The 23,945-nt window shown below is 38.2% G+C and overlaps 1 protein-coding gene and 1 long non-coding RNA gene across 9 annotated transcripts in view; both read right to left on the bottom strand.

Moving 5' to 3' along the window:
* The window catches only part of LOC141633346 (uncharacterized), a 74,384-nt gene extending 70,767 nt beyond the window's left edge, over positions 1–3,617 (bottom strand). For 3 of the 8 annotated variants that reach the window (XM_074445832.1, XM_074445833.1, XM_074445837.1), the window contains exons 1-5: positions 3,326–3,552; positions 1,089–1,170; positions 903–1,006; positions 723–818; positions 580–627 (exon numbers count right to left, since the gene is read on the bottom strand). In XM_074445832.1, coding sequence (XP_074301933.1) covers positions 580–627; positions 723–818; positions 903–1,006; positions 1,089–1,170; positions 3,326–3,340 — 345 coding nt within the window. In that variant the 5' untranslated portion in view covers positions 3,341–3,552. Of the gene's footprint in view, positions 1–579; positions 628–722; positions 819–902; positions 1,007–1,088; positions 1,171–3,325 lie in introns of all 8 variants that reach the window. The other 5 variants (XM_074445839.1, XM_074445838.1, XM_074445834.1 and 2 more) reach the window with 5 other exon arrangements.
* An 892-nt stretch (positions 3,618–4,509) lies between these two features.
* Positions 4,510–5,580, bottom strand: LOC141626961 (uncharacterized). The gene is made up of 3 exons (XR_012536521.1): positions 5,456–5,580; positions 4,900–4,975; positions 4,510–4,768 (listed from the first exon to the last, which is right to left on the bottom strand). It is a non-coding gene; the product is annotated as an uncharacterized LOC141626961 (long non-coding RNA).
* Between the last annotated feature and the right edge of the window lie 18,365 nt (positions 5,581–23,945).

Below are 23,945 nucleotides of genomic sequence, written 5' to 3'. Positions count from 1 at the left end.
GTATGTTAGATATGTCAGCTAATAAATAAGTAATATATGCTTCTTGATATGAATAAAACAGAGCTCATGTGCAGATTGCAAAGGTAACGCTACTTGCACACAAAGCTACAGCTGAAGAGTGCTTCACTATGCATTTCACATTTTCACACATGAATCATAACAGGAGACAAAGTTGCAAACAGAGTAAGCCTTGGAAATTTACTTTTTTTTCTTTCAACTCTATTTTTTGCCACAATTTAGCATGCACAAGAGGAAAGTGTAAGGTCAGCTGAGTATAGCACTTCTAATTGTGAGCCAATATCCAGAATTCCAAAATCACTTGAAATCTGTTTTCTTCAAAGACTTTGATACAAGTTTAGTACTCCCTTTGTCTCAATCATTTGTTTGCCTTTTTTATTCTTAATAAGAACAAGATGCATAGAGTTCCAAAGGAAAAACAAAGCACCAAAAACGAAAAAATAGATTTGTAGCAAAACCGAAGTCACAACCATTACTGTAAGCGCAAAAAACAAATAGGGCATAAAAAATGTCAACACAACGCACAAAAAAAAAAAAAAAAAAAAAAAAAAAAAAACTGACCTCAATCTGGTGAAGTTTATCTTCGAAGAGCCTCTCTCTGTCCTGTTCCTATAACACCAACAAAATGACATAGGCATTAAAGACTATGTAAATTCGTTACAGCTAAAAAACCAAGCTTTTCTTAAAAGTGCACACAGAGCCACCTTGACAGTGCTTCCATCGGGTGCTGGATTGGCTAGAACAAAAACACGATCTATGAGAACAATCACTGGCTCTTTGCCCAGGCTTTTCCAAGGGACCTACACAGAAAAAAATGAAGATAACATGCCTTCAACCAGGAAGGATGATGAAGCAAACTGTTACAGTTTACATAAATAATGTACCTTTAATGTTATGGTACCAATAAAACCAGCTTTCACAGTTACAGGAAGTTTGAGTGAGTTTAATGCCTCTGCTTTCAACTTCAAATCTTTGAGGACAACATCACCTATGTCACAAATCAGAAAATATTGTAAGGCCTAACAATTGCACGGTCTTGACCACAAGGTTCTAAATATTAAGTTACCAACCTTTCCACACGCTGACTCTTAAAGCTTCTAAAGACAGTCCATGGACATATTCACCTAAATATCTTTTAAGCAAATGAAGGACCTGCAAGAAAAGTATATTAAACATGTTGCACATATATAGTGACAAGTATAAGTACAGCAGACTCGCAGAGGATGCAAACAACTCTAGGGTTGCTCAAAAAATAACAAAAGATACATTGCAAAAATTTAAACGATTTTCTATAATCTGAGGAAGGGAAATGGCAACACTGACAGAAAAGCCAGTAAATCAGACAAATGTTGTAGAAACTGTAATCATTCCTTGAACCCTACCCCGACTAAAAAAATTCAAAACGTTTTTTCCTTGGCCATCCTGTAATATTTCGGTAAATTTCCATGTGACTGACCAGGGTTAAAAGGCATCACCTCACATATCTCCCCTAGTAAGTGCTGAAGTGTAAGCAATCGATGATAGGTTAAGTGAGAGGTAAAAGGTATGATTCCTAACATAAACATTAGATAGAAGTGAGTGGCGACAAATGAAATCTTGGACAGGTAGGTTGATGGCTTGATGCCAAGAACTATACAACATCTGCAAAAATTTAGTCCCACCCCCTTTGAATAGCACAGCGTCACAAACTAATTAGCAAATTCACTATCAAGTAATGACAACATATAGTGAACAAGAAACATTCTACATTTTATCTGACTATACAAAAGGCGACTGTTAAACAAAAATGAAAAGGGGCAAATAAAATTGAACACTAACAGTGCTAAGAGACGAAAATTCAAACACAACAAAAGAAAAGTGCTTGTCGACTTAGATACCTTACCTCCAACTCAGAATTGTTACTTTGTTTTTACTTTGACCTCAAGAAATATTAGACCAGATCCCTCGATAAATTAACTTATTCTGTACTAGCGAACTACCCTTACTAGTTACTCCCATACCTTTTTGTACTTATATGTTACTCCCTCCATTTCATTTTTAGCTACCACTTCCTCTATAAAATGACATTGTGCCCCACTCTTCTTAATTAAGGGGGTATAGTAATTTTACCCCTATTCCTTAAATCCTTCCCAAAATGGAAAGGAGGACAATAAAAGTGGAATAGAGGGAGTACTATAGTCTATAGCAGACCCCTTCAGGTATTGATGGTATTTTAAACAGAGCCCCAGGGTTATATCTTCATTTGACCTCTTAACTTAACGCCATCTACATCCTAACCACACACTACATAATCTCCAATAACAACTTCCATTCTAAAATCACTTGTTTCTTCTCTTCAGATAGCACAGAATAGGTTCTGATTTCTGAAGGTGAGTAGCACCCGTATTCAGCACTCAAGAAAACAATACAGCTGCTATTATCAAAGATCTTGCTTACAATCTATGTTACTTCAACTCAGCTAAAAGAGTCGGTGTGATAAAGTTGATAACGTGTCCAGCGGTGGATGCCACAGTGTCGAGTTTGGGACACAAGTCATAGAACTTTTTTAGTAAAAAAATATGTTACTATAATTAAGTGTCATGTCGAGCACGTGGCAAGCAGGCTCGTACGGTTGAGGTCACTTCCCACGTGTGTGATTGGGCATTCTCCCACTCGTTTATATGTTAGCGATTACTCCTCATATCACCGATCGCTTTTAGGAGGCACCTCTCTGAACTTATGACTAGTCTCTGGTCTGTTGCTCTTGGTTCTATAAGCCTAGTGCAAAGCACTCTGGCACATACTAACATTACCTACCAAAATTCATTGTTATCCTTAAAACACGGAACTGCTCTCAAAATTCAGATTTATATGCTATCGACAATCACTTCTAAACGTAATATATCTCAGACCGTTTCTCAACAGAACTTTTTTGTGCTCCACCAAAAACATCTAACCGTAGGACACTTTCATGAATGCGTTGCATAAAGACCATTGTTGGCCAATTCAGTTATTCATATCGAAACACAAATTCAATACATATTCAACCCCAACTCACCTCCACCATACTACAAAACAAATTCAAAACAACCTAACACCAAGCTCCTGGCATCAGCTCTCAAAGGCACAATCTCTAAATCAATTTCATAACTACACTTCCTTCTCATTTAATCAAATCAGCATACATCTAATCGCAACAAAAACAGCAACTAAATCGTCACATAAATCTTCGATCATAACATCGGAATGCAATAAAACTAACAACGTATTTCGCTAAAACAAAATCATAAATAAATAAAATCAAAAACATGACGATTTGATCACTTACATGCGCTTCAAACATGATGATTTTGATCGCCGCAACCTTCAACAAAAATCAAATCAACGTCGCCGATCAAAAAATGAAAAATGTCGTAAATTTACAGCAACAAAAATCGTCAGAGATGAATTTACAAGAACAAACCCTAACTGTTAGTACGAATTAGAGAGAAAATGGGGAAGAGGGAGAAAACAAAATGCATAGAGAGTGAGGAAATACGGGGCAACGTGTTGAAATGGTGTCGCACACGCAGATTTCTCAGGTGATGTTTTTTTTTTTTTGTTTTTTTTAACCTTTTTGCGAGTATAGTTCGGTTTTTTTTGAGTGTATGTGTGCGTTCGTGTTGTTCTTGATTTTTCCTTTTTTTTCTCGGGAAAAATAATTCGGGGCGTTTCAATTGATCTGTATTTGCTAGCTTTGCGCTCCAAAGCTGAATTCAAGATCTTTAGGTCCTGACAAGTGTTATCTCCTTTTTGTGTCAGTTTTGATCCTTCCCTGTGCACTAGATTTTTATTTTTTAAACTAGTGTAACACCCGTAAAAATTTACGAGATTATTTTAAAAAATTTAAATAAAAGCTCTCTAATAAACTTGTAAAATAAATGTTGGACGATAATTTGCGGGAGACGTTGAGGCATTGGGATAATATTGTTGCCGAATGTCGAACTTATTTAATTGTTTTATTAGGCAAATTTACCAAAATAACCCAAATTCCATTCATTCTTCTCATAAATCACATGCGGAATAAAATCTGACGAATATAAATTTTAAATTACTTAGGTTATTACGAAAATCTCATTTTGAACAATTTTGCAACCATTAATGTAAAGTCTGAAGGTTATCGAAAGAGCTCTATTAGTAAAACACATGGTGCATAACAGTTCCAAGCTATCTTCAATCTCAATGAAATAGTCTAGAGTCAAAAGATGTTCTTTCTATAGAATTTGTGATTTCGGAAAGGCACTCGTATTCACACAAATAATTGATGACCAAGAAGAGTATGTTACTTCCTCCGTTTTTATATGATGTACCCATTTGTTGAATATATGAGTGGAGTATTTTAATAAAATGGGTACATCATATGAGAATGGAGGAAGTATCATTTTGTTGACGGGGGGAAGAAGAATATTCATCTACGGAGTAATATATAATGTCATGTGAGTATGTGACTATATATATATTTATGTACTTGGATTTTGATTTTTCTTTACATGAACAGTCTATACAATGCCCTATAGCTTCCTCCAGAGGGCTTTGCCTGGTTTTTCCTACAATCTATGAAGAATGTCAGTCTTTAGGGGATTGCTTACGCGCTCTCAACTTAAGCTGAAGGCTGTCGGGTTGAGGTGGCACCCTGCCTCTACGGAAAAGATTAGCCAAAGCTCTTGAGTTTCGACAAAGATCAAAAACTTGCACATTGATTGAGTACTTCAGCTTGATCAGTCACTGTGAACTACAAAAATGAGCAGGAGACTCTCAAATCTAATATTGAATGACCCCAGCACGTTAGTTAAAGGACAACTATATACCCATTAACCCACTAAAAACTGAAATAAAGAGAGATACTGGAAGTTGTATTCTTACATATGATGCTTCAATTTCAGCAACGCCTTCACAGCCTTGACTCCCACCCTGTAGTATCATATTGATCTTCAAATATCTGATCCATACAGAAATCAATCATACCATAATAATTCAAACATCTAAATCCAAAGAAATGTCATTCTAAGTGGTGAAAGACTCGTAAAAAGTAGTTTATCTCATCTTTTTGAAAATTTGCAAATCCTTATTACATAAGAATTATACTGGTTTAAAAAAATTCAGCACCAAATTGGAAAATACGCAAATCAAAAACGGATGTTTTAGCGGATCCGCTACTGATTGTGAAATAGGCAAGATCCTATTCATAGGCTTCTTAATCACACTTCACTCCTATGGGAGATAGAATGTAATGATTCTGTTATGAACATTAAGCAATGGTTGCTTTCTTTGACATAGCGTTGTATGCGTACAATCAAGTCATTAGCTCATTTATTAAAAGAGGTAAATGACGTGAAATAATGTCAATTGTATGTATACATCGACCTCATATGAGTTTATGTCTAAATGAATAAGAGGGAGCAACCAGCCAATCACTCACAAGTATTCTCTCCCTCACATCCTCGATGACCATTTGAAACTTTTTGCAACTTCGAGATTGCTTAGGCTGATCTCCAAAGTCCGAACCTCGTTTTCGTCCGTTCAAAGACAGCAACTCAAGCTCCTTTTAACTTCAATGTAAGAAGAAGTCCAAACATTAGCACAGAAACTAATATGAAATCTGAGGGATCAAGATAAAAATTACAGAGGAAAAAGATTCGATCAAACCTGCGATTAATTCGAGTTTTCATAGTGCATTGTTGATTTTTCTGTTGGGTGAGAGGACATACACTGGTTTTGAAGTGTCCCTCCATGGATTGACATCTAACACTGCAAAGGTGTAACTAAACATGAAACTTTTGTGCCATCATACAAAAAATAATTACAACTTGCATAAGATGACCGACTACAAATATTTAACTACACTGCAATTCTAGTAAGCGATCAACATGGTGTGAACATTTGTGAACTTGGTCGTACATAATGTTCCTAGTCCTAGAAGATACTAAAGTGGCTGGACTATCTTAGGCTCTTAGCAAAAAATGAATCGTCAAACATGCTTTATATCATATCAAATAGAGTTGTTTATCGAAGATTAAATAAATTAAAATAAATACGCTTCAAATACCTTATGTGGATAAACAGAAATATATATGCACATTTTTTTCACAGGAATATTGATTTTCTCAAAGGAATACATAGACAAATCCGAATCATAAACGTCCATGAGCTTTTCTCATAGGAACACAGTTTTTTCACTCACTCATTTTTAATATATACGAAATTCTTTACTCTAATTGTCATTTGAGAATTTACAGGAGAATTATAAAAATCAGTCTAGTGATTGAGAGACAAACTATTGCCTTCCTAATATCATCAAACCATTTCCTTTTGGAATTTCAACTCAAAGAGAGTGAACTAAAAAATTCTCATAAGATATTAACTTAATAAGGAGTAATAAATCACTCAGCACTCAATGACTCAATAAAACTTTGAAATTGTAACAATGAGCAACTTTCCGTATTCCGGATTTTAATAAGTGAAGCTAAATGTTCAAACTATTGGAATTGGCATGTGAGCGACATTATGCTAAAAAAACAAAAACAAAATTAACAGTCTTTATAAAGAAAGAACCAAAACACAAAACACAACAGTGCACAAAGAAAAAAGTTGGAATATCCAAGACGATAAAGGAGTGGAAACTCCATGAAATCAATTTAAATCTCGGTATATTTTAGACAAATCTTAGTCGGATCACATTCTGAAAAACTTATCCCCAACAATTTTAGATCCAAATTTAGACCCATCAAACTAATTCATGAATATAAATATATATTTAGGGTGCTGATTTTCGCAGATACGATTTTACTCGATACAAAATCGATTTCATTAGAGGGTCATAATTACACGTCTATCTTAATGTATCACCACATAGCTTTAACACATGATGTAAAACACAAAGCATTATTTAGGAACACTGAATAACCAAAATCATAATTAGAATGTAGAGAAGGGCGTCATGAAATTACCAAACAGATAGGGACGGCTTGCTTTAGCGACTTCCATATGTTCCAACCATTGCTCCTCTGGCTTGATTAAGCCAATAAAAATAGTATGTGTGAAATAAAAAATAAGAACAAATCATGGCTTGATTAAAGTCGTATCATAGTTCCAAGAATCCAAATAAAAGAGTAGTAACAAAATTTATCAAAAAAAGTAGTAGCAGGGATAAGTTAAGTAAAGTTGTAGTAAAAGAAATCAGATGATAAATGGAGCATGTAGTTTTCTAATCTATTGGAGCTCTTCGACACTTCATAGTCAAAACATTTACATCTCTTGACCGACCAATCTCCATCTTCATCACTGAAATTTGTCGTGATTACAACCACTAATCAATTAACCGCTACAAAATTATCAATATCCGCAATTAGGTAAACTGAAAGTAACTAAATCATTTCTCAACAATCTAAACTTAATAATACAGATAATCGGAACCTTGAAAAAGATGAGGATGAAATCAACGAATTTCAAAAAAATAAAAAATTCAAAAACAAAAATCATTCAAATGGCGGAAAGTGAAGAAAGAGGTAAAGATATCACCTGGCATAGAACTATAATTCGTGGTTTTTCAGTAAAAGAGAGGTAAAGATTATCACCTCGGTGACGATAATGCAGAGGAAAGTATTTACAGGAGGTCCCCCCCTGTGAAGTGTGAACAAATACGTCGGAATATTAGGGATTCTTACTAATAAGAAAGTCACACTTTTTCAAGGATGGGGCAAAGTAAGATTTTTAAGTATAACTTGGTGGTGTGTAAGAACCATTAAATGTGACTAATAACAAATTAGAAAAACACCCTCATACTTCGATTTTTCTAAGACGCCAGTAATTCATTTTACTCCTCTTGAGCAGCAAATTATTAGATTTCTTATAAAAATAGTTTTTCTGTCGGCTTTATCAGGTTAGCACTCTGCAAATTTAAATACTTTTCTCATCAACCTTATGCATTTAAAGAATGACGTGATATTAGTGACGGTATTAAGCTTACCCAATGACAACAATCGAGATATTATAATAATGGCTATAAGAGTGATGGAACAAATAAACTACACAATGCCACTTTATAGAACACTTATTTGATAACAAACATTTGTAAGAGACTAACTTAAAAAACGGATATTTGAGACTCTGTGTCAATATTATTTATGCTTACATGTTGTGATATAAGCTCGGGAAACAACTAATTATACTTCAACAACCGACGAAGCAAGGTACTATAAGTCTATAAGATATATAATCAGGCACACAAGTATATAACCCCTTGTTTCGACAACCAATCCCCTTCCTTACGTTTCCTTCCTTGCAATACCAATCTAACAAAGCACTATTGCCTATTGGTACTAAAAGTAAGAGTCCCGAAGTAATACGAATTTAGCAACTTCCTCAAAGCTATCCCAAGTTATTGTGTGACCTCGTAAAATTTCAAATATTGTCCGTAAAAACGTGCAACAATAACAACATTAATCTAGCGCTTTAATGGCATGAGAATTCGGGTGACATAAAATGAGGCAGCATTTCATCGAACACCTTCAGCGCAATCTCAAAGCCATCAAAGACCACACATTATCAAATAATTCATCAGAAGTATGCTTTTGGATAAACTATTGTCTTCAATAAAACAACAAAGGGACTCATGTTCATGGACAAATTCATCAAATTCTGGTCAAACATAAGATGAATGGCATGCAAATATGATGATCTAATGTATGAAAAACACAAATTTACAACAAACAAAAATTGAAATGATCATCCAAATAAGTTTGGATGATAAAAATCTGAGTATAGAAAGGGAGAGAGAAATTTACCTTGAGATTAGGATCGTCATACTGTGTTTGAATGCATAGTGACTTGGTGAGACTGCTCGATTTGATAGTGGAGAAATTGGAAGCACAATTTTAGGGTTAAGAATAATGGTGACGAGAGAATAACATTGTAAATTGTAATAATATTATAATTGCTTCACAGGGAGGCGTAGAAATGATCTTGATATTGATGATGAGATATGTATTATGAATCAGAGGAAGAGGGTAGAATATGAGAAACAGCATTACAAAGGAGGCATAGAAATTTGATGCTCTGGGTAGGGTTTGGCGTAGAAATTTATAGGAGGTTGTTTATAGGGTTATTTTTTTGAGGAGATGGAAGCATGGGTTACTGTATTGACAGGTGAGAGTTATTAAGCACGCTTGTTTTGGAAATTGAATTTGTTTATAGGGTAATTGTTCATTGTCATTCTCAAGTAGCATAGAGAATGACAAAGGGTTAGGTATTTAATTGATTTAATTGGACTTTGAGTTTTTTTTTTTGGTGATGTGGCCAGATTGCAAAACCGTGATTGGCTCAAACAAAACTGATTTTGTGAGGTTGAATGTGAGGGCTGCATTACCTTAATTCTCAAAGGAGATTGTGCCACGTCAGCGGTTTTACATTATTCTTTTATATATATAATGATTTTATGGATTTACGAGAAAAAAATGGGTTAATTTCAGAATTGTGACAAGAACGAGTACTTTAGGCGATAAGTTTGTACAGTATATATATCTCTCTATATAGAAATTGAATCATGTGAGGCACCCTTCTTAGGGTGAGGCGGCTGAACCATTTACTCACCATTGGATCTAATTATTACAAATACACCAGATGTTGACACATGTCCCCTATATACTCCCAACTAACTCACTTTCCCTCATTTACAATCTCACTTTTCCGCCATTTATTTCTCTCTCTTCCTTCGGCTACTTTTCCGCCATTTATTTCTCTCTCTTCCTTTCAGCTCGTCTTCGCCATTCACTCCGTCTTCGCCATTCACTCCGTCTTCGCCATTCGCTGAACTCCGGCACATTTGTTCCGCCATTGAAGTCGATTTATCCTCTTCTTCGCATGTTCCGTTCCTTTACTAAATCGACTTCGTTTGATTTCTATGCATTTCGTTTCTGCTCGATTATGCTCGCAATTTGATTGAAACTTTCTCTTATTTTTCTATTTTACGTTTCTTTACTAAATTATTGTTGTTATTATGCAGGTTTTTATCGCTTTGTGAGCAAAATCGAACACAGTAGGAACGCATAAAATCAATTGCAGTCGATTTCTACGCTTTTTCGTATGTTCCTTTCTATTTCTTTACTAGATTTCGATTTTTTTGCTTATTTAGTTAAATTTTAGGTTATAAACTTCATTAATTAGTTTAATTAAGGAGTTTTGCTCTTGTTTTACTATTTTCCTTTACTCGACTTCCATTGATTTTTATGCGTTCCTTATCTGCTTAATTATTCTTTGAATTGAAGTTTCATTGTTATTGTTCATTGTTAGTTATGTCCGATTTCATGTATCCTATGTTTTTGTGAATCTAGGAGGTAAATTTGTGAAACCAGTAGCTTATTGTTATATTATCTTCAAACTTGGACTTAATGTTCGTCATCTGTTTGTTAAGATTTCGTTTATCTGCTTCTGTGAAACCTAGAACTTATTTTGTGAATCTATGAGGTAAGTTTGTGAAACCAGTAGCTTATTGATATATTATCTTCAAACTTAATCTGACTTCTGCTGTGGTTGCTTCATTTTTAATTTTAGTAGTTTTGCTTCTATTTTGCCAGTTTTTGCCTACATGAATACGGTATTTTGTGATTAGCTTGTCATTCTTTGGCTGCGTGTTGCATTTTCAGAGGTTTGCATAAATTACACTTGCTACTTTGTCTTCTTAAATGTGTTTTTGCTTGAGTGTTCATTGAATAAGGTCTGAGATTACAAAGAAGCAGAGAAACAAATTAAATTAAGACGAAAAGAGCAAAATAGATGACTTTAACCACTTATAATGACCAAGTTTCACAAAACAAGCCCTTAGATTCACTGAATAAAGTCTGAGATTCACAAAACAAGGTATGTGAATTCACCAAATAAAGGTATGAGCAAAATAGATAATTTTAACCACTTATAATGACCAAGTTTCACAAACACAAGCCCTTAGATTCACTGAATAAGGTCTGAGATTCACAAAACAAGGTCTGTGAATTCACCAAATAAAGGTCTGAGCAAAATAGATAATTTTTACCACTTATAATGACCAAGTTTCACAAAACAAGCCCTTAAATTCACTGAACAAGGTCTGAGATTCACAAAACAAGGTCTGAGAATCTAAACCTTTTTATTTTCCCTGCTTTTGTGATTCCTATATCTAATTTTGTGCCCAAGATCAAGTGTCATTTCGCGAACTTTATGTCACTGAAAAACAAACAGCTATGGATTGAATAAGTTCCGTATCCTCTTCGTCATTATCATTGTGCTTAAATTACTTATTATTTTTGTTTTTATGCAGGTTTTAATCGTTTACTTAGCATAATCAAGCACCTTCGGAACGCCTAACTGTAGATACCCGTATCCGTCGATATTGGAATTTATAGAGAACCCGACAAACACCCGATGATGATAGGACACATGTATTCTTTAGTTGTCATTGTCATTATTTGGGCTCGTTTTACGATGTAGAATGAGCGTTGTTGACGAAGTATTTTATTAATTTAAATGATATTTAAATTAAATGTTTTTTTTAAAGTGAATTCATTTTATTGTTTTAATTTGAATTTATTTTCATAAATTTATTTTATTGAAAATAAAATATATTTTTGATTTGAAAAATCATTCTTTAGTTACTTGATTTGAAAAATCAATTTAAGTCGTTTTATAAATCGTATTTGAAGAACTCGATTTTTACAACGATTTTATACGCGATTTTTGAGCTCGTTTTCTACTTGATTTGGGCTCGATTTTCGACGCACTTTCGGCCCAATCCCCTCTCCTCCAACCCGTGTTCAAATCCCAGCCAAAACCCACCACAAAACCTTGGCTTAGCCCTCCCAAATCACGTCCCAAACAGCCCAACACCACCTTCGCTGCTCTGTTTTGCAGCCCCAAATCCGACACCAAAACTGCCCCGTATTCGACTCCAATGCGACCCATATCTCACCTCCCACCTAGCCCACATATCAAGGTATAATTCCAAGCCCTTTCCCATGCAACCCACGTCCATACCTCCTTATTTTCGAGCCCCAAACAGCAGCACAAACCAGTCCGTCACCCTTCAACCCGAGTCCACTAAACAGCCCCAAACCCGCTCCAAACACCACTTAAACCCGTGCCCATTAACCATAATCCATACCCTAGTATCCTACCCATATTACCCTAGCTTAACCACCAAGAAACAGCCCTCCAAAACCCTACACGAGCTCACAATAGCTGCTGGACAGCAGCAACGAAACAGGCAGCCCGACTGCTTGTTGCTCTCTTTTACCCTACTTTAACTCCCTATAAATACCTCCTCTCTGCCATACTTTCATTCCTCTAAGTTCTCCATACATACTACCGTCACTTACAAGCATTAAACTCCATAAACAAACCCTAATTGCCTCTCAAAACCCTCGACAAAACCGAGACATCCAAACTGAGAAACAGTTTGTGTCTCTCTCGAAATACCATTCGTTTCCCCTTCAAATCTCCATTAAAATTCGAGTTTCTTGTTCCTAATTAACCACATAACATCCATCTACATCTTAGACAAAGATTCACGAGCCAAATTGACCTTGAGGGCACACGAATCCCCTCGAAAAACAGAGTGTCATACACTATGTTTTCGCGGCTTTTCCTGTCTGTCCAGTTCTGTTTGTGCTCGTTTTTCGTGCCTAATAACTCAGAACGAGCGTGGTTTGTTTTAAGATATTTGTTCTACTCTCTTTTTAGTTTTCAAAACATCTTTTAAATCTAATTTTCACCGTGAAACGAGTGATAAATTACAGTTTGAAAGTTGCTGTCCAGATTTGCGAAAAAACGTGTTGTTGCTTTGTTCCTTGGTCGACGACAGCCTCTCGAGATAAAATCTACGATCGATTATGACCCAAGACGGTGTCAACAATACATGTAGGTTGAGGGTGCATCAAATCCTCCTCTTCTCCCTTTTATTTCGTTCTTTTTATGTTTGTTTTTCCTTTGTTCGTTTTACATTGTTTATCGTTTTGTTTACCGTTTGACATCGTTAACTATGAAACTAGTTTAGTCCGAGTATGAATTAAAGTACCACCATGAACACCCGCGTTGACTTGAGATGGGAAAGAAATCCTCCACATCGGTCGGTCGTATCCCCCGTCTTATTTACACATCCTCGTGTTCAAGGTAGGGCATTAATAAAACGAATCCTAACTTCGTTCCTCGCTTTTGACCCCTTGCTTGTTTCGTTCAATTCGACCTACCCTAGGACCCTTCGCATGTTAGTTCGACCTCTGATTGTTAACATATGACTTAATTAGACGACTTTAGATCGATTAAATAACCTAATTAGACATGTTAGGGTGCTTCGACACAAGCATTAAAATTGATCAACAATTCTATAACTTAATTGAATGCATCTCTCTTTTCACTCGATTTCTCGCTAGCATAGGAGTGCGTGATTAGCACCTTCCTATTAACACTCGATGAGTAAGCGTTAATCTTGTAATATTGTGACCTAGTTGGACCCTTTAGGCCGTGTAGGATGCACATTCGCGTGACATCTTCTCAATCGATCAACGTCGTTTCTAACTTGTTTTCTAACCCGTTTTCGAACTCGTTTCGCAATTATTTGATCTAACTAATGAACTTGACCTAGAAACTAGGATGGCCGTGATTTGGCCGTGAGGTTGGCCGATTTCTTTGTCCTTCTTGCTTCGTTTTTTTGTACCAATTGTTCTTTGTTGTTTCGTTGCTTGTGATTTATAATTTGTCCATCGAGTTGTAACTTTCAAGTTTGTTTTAATTTTATCGAGTCAAAACTTCTTCAAAAAACCTTAGTCTCATTTGGTTAGATGGTTGTGCTTCAATTCGTGTAAAAGCGTAGTAAATCGCATGTTGTTTAAAGCGACATGGCCCGATTTATGCTAATGCATGCTTTGGTGTGTGGCCCAATGTCTAATTCGATAAGATTAAGCGAAAGCACACATTACGAGGAGTGACCCAAGGCCGTGAGTCATGTAGACCGTGGGCCACCCCTTTGTGCACGTTTTCCTAGGTCGAATGGCCATGTGTCGTGTATGGTGTCGTATATAGCAATTGTATTCAGATCGAGTTGTATCTATAAATTCTCGTTATGTCGGCATGAAATGCCTGGGTTGTAATAGGGTAGATCCCAACGGCTCCCCCATTCCCCTTAAGCCTTGTTTGCTTTGTATGTTGTTAGATCAATCAACCCACATGCTAAATTACAACTTTGACAAAGTTAGTTCAGTTGCATCTAAATCGACATAGAAACTTCACATGTTAGGGTTTTAAAACGATGTTTGCATATCATATATCGCAGTAGCTACGACCTTGTTTGAAATCCGATACTTGACTTAGTAGAGGCCGTTATCGACTGGCGGGGTTAGATGTCCTTTTGGGCTTCCTAACACGTACCCTCACCCCTTACTCAAGATCTATGGTTTGTGGATCCGTCTAAATACCATTGGATTACGAGAGTCATTCAAATCGAGTGATATAGGGTACAAGTCTTTATCTTTAATCACTCGTAGTCGATTGGCTTTATGCTTTTCGATGAAAGGTGTAAAGTTGACTTGAACGGTTCCAAGTTCCCATAAAACTTGGTGGCGACTCTAATTTGTCTTGATTCGATTCGAAAGAACCTCGAGTCGATTATGCCTAGTGTGGATCCCGCAGACGCAGTTCCCGAGGGCCTTGTCCACAGTTTGGCGACTCTGCTGGGGAAAAGAGGACTAGTTACACTTTGTTTCTAGGGTCTTTTCCTCCGAGGTGAAACTTGAAAAGAAAGTATTGGAAAGTAAAACATTACTCATAGTGCTACGATTCATGCATAAACCCTTAAGAACTTTCCCGGGCCGTCCCAGCGTTTCTTTGTGATGCGTGGGGGGCGACGTCCCACTATGCCAGGAATTCGCACATTGCTTGCTTCCGCTCCGCCTCGTCGTGGTTCTTGATGGTGGGGATGCTCTTCTAGGTACTCTACCTAAAGGCCCTTGCTCTATAAGACCCAAAAAGGATGGAGGGCATATACCTTCTTGTAGAAGACTTGCCGAGACTTAGAGATGTCTAGGAGCATACATCCTTATAACATGAGAATGACAATGTGCGAAATGAATTTCCCGAGTCTTTTCAAACTTTCCATATTGATTTCAAAACCGAACTTTTGAACAACTTACTGTCAAAATAGCATGATTTTCAAAACGCGGAATGCTGCCCAAGTAGGACCAGAGTTTTCGGCCAAAAATGAGCTTTTATAGCCGGCATGCTGCCCATTTTAAATCTCATTTTCAAATCGATCTTTCGTTTTTTAAAATTCAATCCAAAATATTTCTCGAACCTTAACCAAGCATGAAATGCGTCGAGTCGTGTCCGGGTCCTAGCCGTGTGTGGCTAGGCGTGTTTCGTCCTAGGTATCTAGAACACGACCTTGTTGGGTCACCCAAGCTCACCTCTTGGGCTTCGAGTCATGTGGGTCGACCAATTGGTCTAGGATAGTCCATAGAAACGTCCAAGCTAGTCCCTTTAGGGCGTTTCACTTGAACCTAAGGACTATGTTAGTCCAATCACGGGTTTAGTCACACCGAGTCCAGTTTAGAATCGAGCTATGACAGCTTGAGTCATGTCGTTTTGTCGAGTCTAAAATGAGTCAAGGTCTAAATCTAACCGTGAGTCGAACCTTTTGGTTAATCAGTCTCAAGTCGAGTCTTTGTTTGAGTCAAGTTGGTGTCGTGTCCTTAAGTGTGCAGGGGCTCTTACATTCGAATATTGACTCGGTTCGGGGTTTTCTTGTAGAAAGGCCGCCAAAAACCCGACTTCAAGCAATGGAAGATGCTGTTAACAAACTCACTGAGGCCGTGAACCTCATGATGGCCAGAATGGATGTGATCGAATCTAAACTGGGTGAAGATTCCTCTTCATCTACCCCACCTCTGACTGATCTGGAGAAACGGTTCAAGTTCATTGAGGACTGTCTGAAACTCTCCCAGGGGAAGAACATCCATTACGAAAATGCTAGGGCCTATGCCCCAATTCAGGATAAGTTGCCCACGAACATGGTACTCACTGATATCCCAAAGTTTAAGGACACAGAAGATCCAGTCCACCATGTTAAGGCCTATAAGGGGTACTTAGCACTGAAGGGAGTACCTACTGACATGCTCTCGAAATTTTCGCTCAATCTCGGATGAACACCGAAGGCGTGGTTCTACAACTGGACCTTAAGAACTTCCCTACTTTCGAAGATATCACGGTGGAGTTTTGTAAGCACTATGCGGACAATGTCGAGATTCAAACCAACATAAGAACTTTGGAGGTGATGACACAGAAAGACAAAGAAGGCTTTACCGAATTCCTTGCAAGATGGCGCTATTTGAAAGCGTGAAATTATCCAAGAAGCCTGACGAAGTTGAAATGGTAGATAAGTTCGTAAAGAATCTACGACCTATTTACCGCAATACTCTGAAATACCAGAATTTTGGCTCTTTCAAAGAATTGATAAGAATCGGGATAAAGGTAGAAGATGATGTCATAAGGGCAGAGGCTGAAAAGCCGAAAGGGTACCAAGGGGCCTCATCGTCTAAGGGCAAGGCCCCAACAACGACCCATATTGATGAAGCCATCAATCTCTTAGAAGGGCAATCGAAGAAGCCGCAGCGCCAAACACCAAGGGCATTCACCGATATCGGATGCACTTATACATACGCTCTCCAAAGGCTCATAGCCCAAGGAAAGCTGAAGCCTATTGGTCCAACTCCAGACCCTCCCGCTGATCAACAAGGTAAATGGTATAAACCAAATGCCTACTGTGCCTTTCATCAAGGGAAAGGCCATGATACTGAAAGGTGCTATCGACTGAAGCACGAAATCCAAGACATGATCGAGAATGGAACACTTTCGATCCCAACTGTTAAACCCAATAACATCACCAATCCATTTGGCGATCACGCCAACTTTGTTTCTGTCAAAGACAATGTCGATTATTCCCATCTTATCCGCCCATGTCACTTGAAAGGGGTGTTTATCGGGAAAATATTTGTGGATTGCTTTGAATTCTTGCCAAACCCGAAGAATGAAATTCAAGTCGGGAGTCTTGCTCTAGAATGTACTCCTCTCGTTAACGAAGTTAATAAAAGACAATTCGATTCACCAACCTTCATCATTGGCGTAGATCCTCAGAGGACTACCTCGGGATGGAGGCAAACCATCGAAGGGATCAAGGACAAAAGCCGAGCATCTAAGTTGACAGCTGAACAAGGGAAAGCTCATGACCAGATTTGAAATTATGAGTCGGGATCTATATTCTTATCTTAGTCAAGTCGAGTCTAGGACTTTCTTTTCCTGAAGTTGAGTCGTTTGTTCCGCGATGACCTAGGGTGTGTCCTAGGAATCGTTCCTTCGAGTCTTTTAAGCATTTGTCATTCCAATAAAAGTCGCAGTTTCGTTTCCAAATATGTCTTGTTTCCAATCCTCAATCATTCCAAAACATGATAAAATGCACAACACCCTCAAAGGCATCCCTGGGGTAGAAATATGTCCCGTTTCAAAACGTAAGGTACAATAGGATTCCGTGTTTGATTCCTTTACCTATTCCATGTCTGGCGGTAGAAAACCTCCATCAGAACCGGTGCTTTTGACAAGCTTTTAGATGATTCTATGACGAACCCGAACTAGCTCCTTGTTTCCCCTATCGATGACGGAAGGCAAGCCTTTTCCCCATAAAATCATCCCATCTCGAAGAGAGAAGATATCAACCCGTTCTAACAAGGAATTGTTAGTTCTTATCCAAATTAGTTGCCGAAGCCCAGTTTTCAAGGTGTATCCATTTATGAATAAGAGAATGAATAGAAGATCATTTTCAAAAAGAGAAAAAAAAAGATGAAAAAGAATGAAAAAATGAGAAAAAGAGAAAAATTGGAAAAATGGAAAAAATGAAAAATGAAAAAAAGATGAAAGAAAAAGAAAAAAGATGTTGAAGAACGCTTTTGGTTGAATGTCGAAGTTACGGAAGCCAAAAGTCAAGTCAAGTACCCATAGTTGAAGTTCAATGGGCGAAACCCAAAAGCTTAAGTAGTAACCTCTTTACCCTCTAAGTCCTTCCTGAGACAGTTACAAAGGGATAGTCGGGAATTTTGAGAATTATTCCGCTTGTGTTGTTACACTGACCTTTAGGGTCCGGACATGGAAATTTGAACCCACATAATTTTTCAACCCATTTGCACTCGTGGTTCATCAAACCCGAGACACCCATTCCAACCACATCAGCAGCCATAGCCCTTGGCCTTAGCACCACAAAACAAACCTTCAGAATGATGGTTAACCTTTCCAACTTGTTATTACCAAGCTCCACATCCCAAAAGATCCAAGCCTTTTACACCTAACCCCAAACACGGGATTTAACGGTACTTTACAGGCTAGAATGGGATATGACATGATACCTGAGGTGAAACCTTCGAGTGTGTACACACAATCAAAATGCCATGTTTATGCACCATGATCGAACTACGTCGGATTTGATTTCGCTCCACGCGAATACGTAGGCAGTCCTTCAGAATAAGGGATTCAATCCACCCATCATCCAAGTTGTCATCTTGTCGGTTTCTTACGGGTCTTAACCAAATCCAAATGAAGCCACCTTTGTTTGAGTCGGTCTTAGCACTCGATGTAGGCTATGATGAGGATATAGGTTCGGATGAATAGTATCGAGTCTCAGAATGAGCTTTATCTAATGGTTTAGGCAAGGATGCCGAGTCACATAGATGTGGGTTTGTGTTGGGAACAGAAAATATGAAAAACCCGCTGAAAAGAAAGAAGGCGTGGAAGAAAAAATAGTAAAAGTCCGCTGAAAAGAAAGAAGGCGGTGGCAAGAAATGATGAAACTCGCTGAAAAGAAAGGAGGCGAGGAGAAGAGTGACAGAATGTTCCCAACAAAAGTCATGTGTGATGTCTAAGTGTTCTCATAAAATCAGTCTGTGTTTAGTGTCTGGGCGAAACCAACGTTGTTGCTCCGTGAGTTTAATCCACCTTGTCAATGCCGAGTGATCTTGATTCCCATGTGCCCTCGGGAGCACGCCCATGCCATACGAAATCTTTGTCCCAAGTCCGACGACCTTGTGATTCCCGTTTGTCATCTTTTGGCGCCATAATGGCCAATTTACATTTCTACCCCCAACAAGTCAATAATTGAATTAAAATCCGTGCACACTTACGGTTTTATTTTCCTTTTTTGTTTTACGGTAGCGGGCTACGCCCACGTTGTTTACGGGTCATACGGAGTGTCTGAGTTGTATTTCATGCTCACCCATCAAGGTTCGATTTCAAAAAAAATATTTCAGAATTTCGAAATTTCAAAAACGTTTTGCAAATTATGGATAGATGATCCAAATAATGGAATCTTTTCGGGTCAATGACCCAATCTTTCAAAATTCAAATTGTCAAATTCAAATTTCGGGTCGATGGCCCAACATTCCAAGTGATGTCAAATTCAAACTTTGGGTCGATGGCCCAATTATTCAAAATTTTCAAATTTAATTTTCGGGTCGACGACCCAATCTTTCAAATGATCCAATTTGAAGGTCGACGACCCAATCTTTCAAATGATCCAATTTCAAGGTCGATGACCCAGTCTCTCAAATGATCCAATTTCAAGATCGATGATCCAAATGTGCTTATGTGATGATTATTGCTTGTACATTTTCTGTGTTTCAAATATAGCAGGATATGCTTCAACTGGGGGCTCTAAAGTCTTCGACTTTAGAGCCATTGCAAACTGGGGGCTCTGAAGCCATTGGCTTCAGAGACCATTATCAAGATGTAAAGGATGACATCCACCAAGAATTCAATTCGATACAAGAGTATGAAATGGAAGAATTTCCGTAGCTGAAAGCAAATGATGAAAGTGGCGGCAACCTCCTCGGAAAGTCCCGTCCTATTTTGGCACCTGCCAGCAGATGATAAATTTTGGGCAAATGTCAGCAGATTTTTGGACAAATGCCAGCAGATGATAAACTTTGGGCATGTGTCAGCAGTTGCCGAACTACGACGCGGGTTTGATTCCGTCAGAAACGGATACGTAGGCGCCTAAGGATAACAATGATGACAATTTGACGCAACAGAAGTAAGAGTTAATCCCCGACGAAGTTTCAGGTATGATCTCTTCTTATGGCTGGCGAGCTTATATACGCAAGTCTAATGGACTATAAACGACCCGCAGAATCCTCAGGTCGAGAGGGACCTGGGGTATACTTTGACTTTCGCCTTGTCCAAGCCTCAGTCAAAGTGGGGGCTCTGTAGATACCCGTATCCGTCGATATTGGAATTTATAGAGAACCCGACAAACACCCGATGATGATAGGACACATGTATTCTTTAGTTGTCATTGTCATTATTTGGGCTCGTTTTACGATGTAGAATGAGCGTTGTCGACGAAGTATTTTATTAATTTAAATGATATTTAAATTAAATGTTTTTTTAAAGTGAATTCATTTTATTGTTTTAATTTGAATTTATTTTCTTAAATTTATTTTATTGAAAATAAAATATATTTTTGATTTGAAAAATCATTCTTTAGTTACTTGATTTGAAAAATCAATTTAAGTCGTTTTATAAATCGTATTTGAAGAACTCGATTTTTACAACGATTTTATACGCGATTTTTGAGCTCGTTTTCTACTTGATTTGGGCTCGATTTTCGACGCACTTTCGGCCCAATCCCCTCTCCTCCAACCCGTGTTCAAATCCCAGCCAAAACCCACCACAAAACCTTGGCTTAGCCCTCCCAAATCACGTCCCAAACAGCCCAACACCACCTTGCCGCTGTTTTGCAGCCCCAAATCCGACACCAAAACTGCCCCGTATTCGACTCCAATGCGACCCATATCTCACCTCCCACCTAGCCCACATATCAAGGTATAATTCCAAGCCCTTTCCCATGCAACCCACGTCCATACCTCCTTATTTTTGAGCCCCAAACACCAGCACAAACCAGTCCGTCACCCTTCAACCCGAGTCCACTAAACAACCCCAAACCCGCTCCAAATACCACTTAAACCCGTGCCCATTAACCCTAATCCATACCCTAGTATCCTACCCATATTACCCTAGCTTAACCACCAAGAAACAGCCCTCCAAAACCCTACACGAGCTCACAATAGCTGCTGGACAGCAGCAGCGAAACAGGCAGCCCGACTGCTTGTTGCTCTCTTTTACCCTACTTTAACTCCCTATAAATACCTCCCCTCTGCCATACTTTAATTCCTCTAAGTTCTCCATACATACTACCGTCACTCACAAGCATTAAACTCCAGAAACAAACCCTAATTGCCTCTCAAAACCCTCGACAAAACCGAGACATCCAAACTGAGAAACAGTTTGTGTCTCTCTCGAAATACCATTCGTTTCCCCTTCAAATCTCCATTAAAATTCGAGTTTCTTGTTCCTAATTAACCACATAACATCTATCTACATCTTAGACAAAGATTCACGAGCCAAATTGACCTTGAGAGCACACGAATCCCCTCGAAAAACAGAGTGTCATACACTCTGTTTTCGCGGCTTTTCCTGTCTGTCCAGTACTGTTTGTGCTCATTTTTTGTGCCCAATAACTCAGAACGAGTGTGGTTTGTTTTAAGATCTTTGTTCTACTCTCTTTCTAGTTTTCAAAACATCTTTTAAATCTAATTTTCACCGTGAAACGAGTGAGAAATTGCAGTTTGAAAGTTGCTGTCCAGATTTGCGAAAAAACGTGTTGTTGCTTTGTTCCTTGGTCGACGACGGCCTCTCGAGATAAAATCTACGATCGATTACGACCCAAGACGGTGTCAACAATACATGTAGGTTGAGGGTGCATCAAATCGTCCTCTTCTCCCTTTTATTTCGTTCTTTTTATGTTTGTTTTTCCTTTGTTCGTTTTACATTGTTTATCGTTTTGTTTACCGTTTGACATCGTTAACTATGAAACTAGTTTAGTCCGAGTATGAGTTAAAGTACCACCATGAACACCCGCGTTGACTTGAGATGGGAAAGAAATCCGCCACATCGGTCGGTCGTATCCCCCGTCTTATTTACATATCCTCGTGTTCAAGGTAGGGCATTAATAAAACGAATCCTAACTTCGTTCCTCGCTTTTGACCCCTTGCTTGTTTCGTTCAATTCGACCTACCCTAGGACCCTTCGCATGTTAGTTCGACCTCTGATTGTTAACATATGACTTAATTAGACGACTTTAGATCGATTAAATAACCTAATTAGACATGTTAGGGTGCTTTGACACAAGCATTAAAATTGATCAACAATTCTATAACTTAATTGAATGCATCTCTCTTTTCACTCGATTTCTCGCTAGCATAGGAGTGCGTGATTAGCACCTTCCTATTAACACTCGATGAGTAAGCGTTAATCTTGTAATGTTGTGACCTAGTTGGACCCTTTAGGCCGTGTAGGATGCACATTCGCGTGACATCTTCTCAATCGATCAACGTCATTTCTAACTTGTTTTCTAACCCGTTTTCGAACTCGTTTCGCAATTATTTGATCTAACTAATGAAATTGACCTAGGAACTAGGATGGCCGTGATTTGGCCGTGAGGTTGGCCGATTTCTTTGTCATTCTTGCTTCGTTTTTTTGTACCAATTGTTCTTTGTTTTTTCGTTGCTTGTGATTTATAATTTGTCCATCGAGTTGTAACTTTCAAGTTTGTTTTACTTTTATCGAGTCAAAAATTCTTCAAAAAACCTTAGTCTCATTTGGTTAGATGGTTGTGCTCCAATTCGTGTAAAAGCGTAGTAAATCGCATGTTGTTTAAAGCGACATGGCCCGATTTATGCTAATGCATGCTTTGGTGTGTGGCCCAATGTCTAATTCGATAAGATTAAGCGGAAGCACACATTACGAGGAGTGACCCAAGGCCGTGAGTCATGTAGACCGTGGGCCACCCCTTTGTGCACGTTTTCCTAGGCCGAATGGCCATGTGTCGTGTATGGTGTCGTATATTGAAATTGTATTCAGATCGAGTTGTATCTATAAATTCTCATTGTGTCGGCATGAAATGCCTGGGTTGTAATACGGTAGATCCCAACGGCTCCCCCATTCCTCTTAAGCCTTGTTTGCTTTGTATGTTGTTAGATCAATCAACCCACATGCTAAATTACAACTTTGACAAAGTTAGTTCAGTTGCATCTAAATCGACATAGAAACTTCACATGTTAGGGTTTTAAAACGATGTTTGCATATCATATATCACAGTAGCTACGACCTTGTTTGAAATCCGATACTTGACTTAGTAGAGGCCGTTATCGACTGGCGGGGTTAGGTGTCCTTTTGGGCTTCCTAGCACGTACCCTCACCCCTTACTCAAGATCTATGGTTTGTGGATCCGTCTAAATACCATTGGATTACGAGAGTCATTCAAATCGAGTGATATAGGGTACAAGTCTTTATCTTTAATCACTCGTAGTCGATTGACTTTATGCTTTTCGATGAAAGGTGTAAAGTTGACTTGAACGGTTCCAAGTTCCCATAAAACTGGGTGGCGATTCTAATTTGTCTTGATTAGATTCGAAAGAATCTCGAGTCGATTATGTCTAGTGTGGATCCCGCGGACGCAGTTCCCGAGAGCCTTGTCCACACTAACATCAATTGAAGAGCAATTTTCCCGCTTCTTCGTACGGTTTTCCCTCTTTCTTACCTATTATCAGTTAAATTCAGTTAACTGACCATGGCTTATTGTTATAATGTAATGTACTTTAACCACTTATAATGACCAAGTTTCACAAAACAAGCCCTTAGATTCACTGAATAAGGTTTGAGATTCACAAAACAAGGTCTGTGAATTCACCAAATAAAGGTATGAGCAAAATAGATGATTTTAACCACTTATAATGCCCAAGTTTCACAAAACTAGCCCTTAGATTCACTGAATAAGGTCTGAGATTCACAAA

Source organism: Silene latifolia, chromosome Y (genome assembly GCF_048544455.1).
Source record: "Silene latifolia isolate original U9 population chromosome Y, ASM4854445v1, whole genome shotgun sequence".
Lineage (NCBI taxonomy): Eukaryota > Viridiplantae > Streptophyta > Magnoliopsida > Caryophyllales > Caryophyllaceae > Silene > Silene latifolia.
The sequence above is the reverse complement of the archived record's forward strand: the minus strand, read 5'-3'. Positions and strand labels throughout refer to the sequence as shown.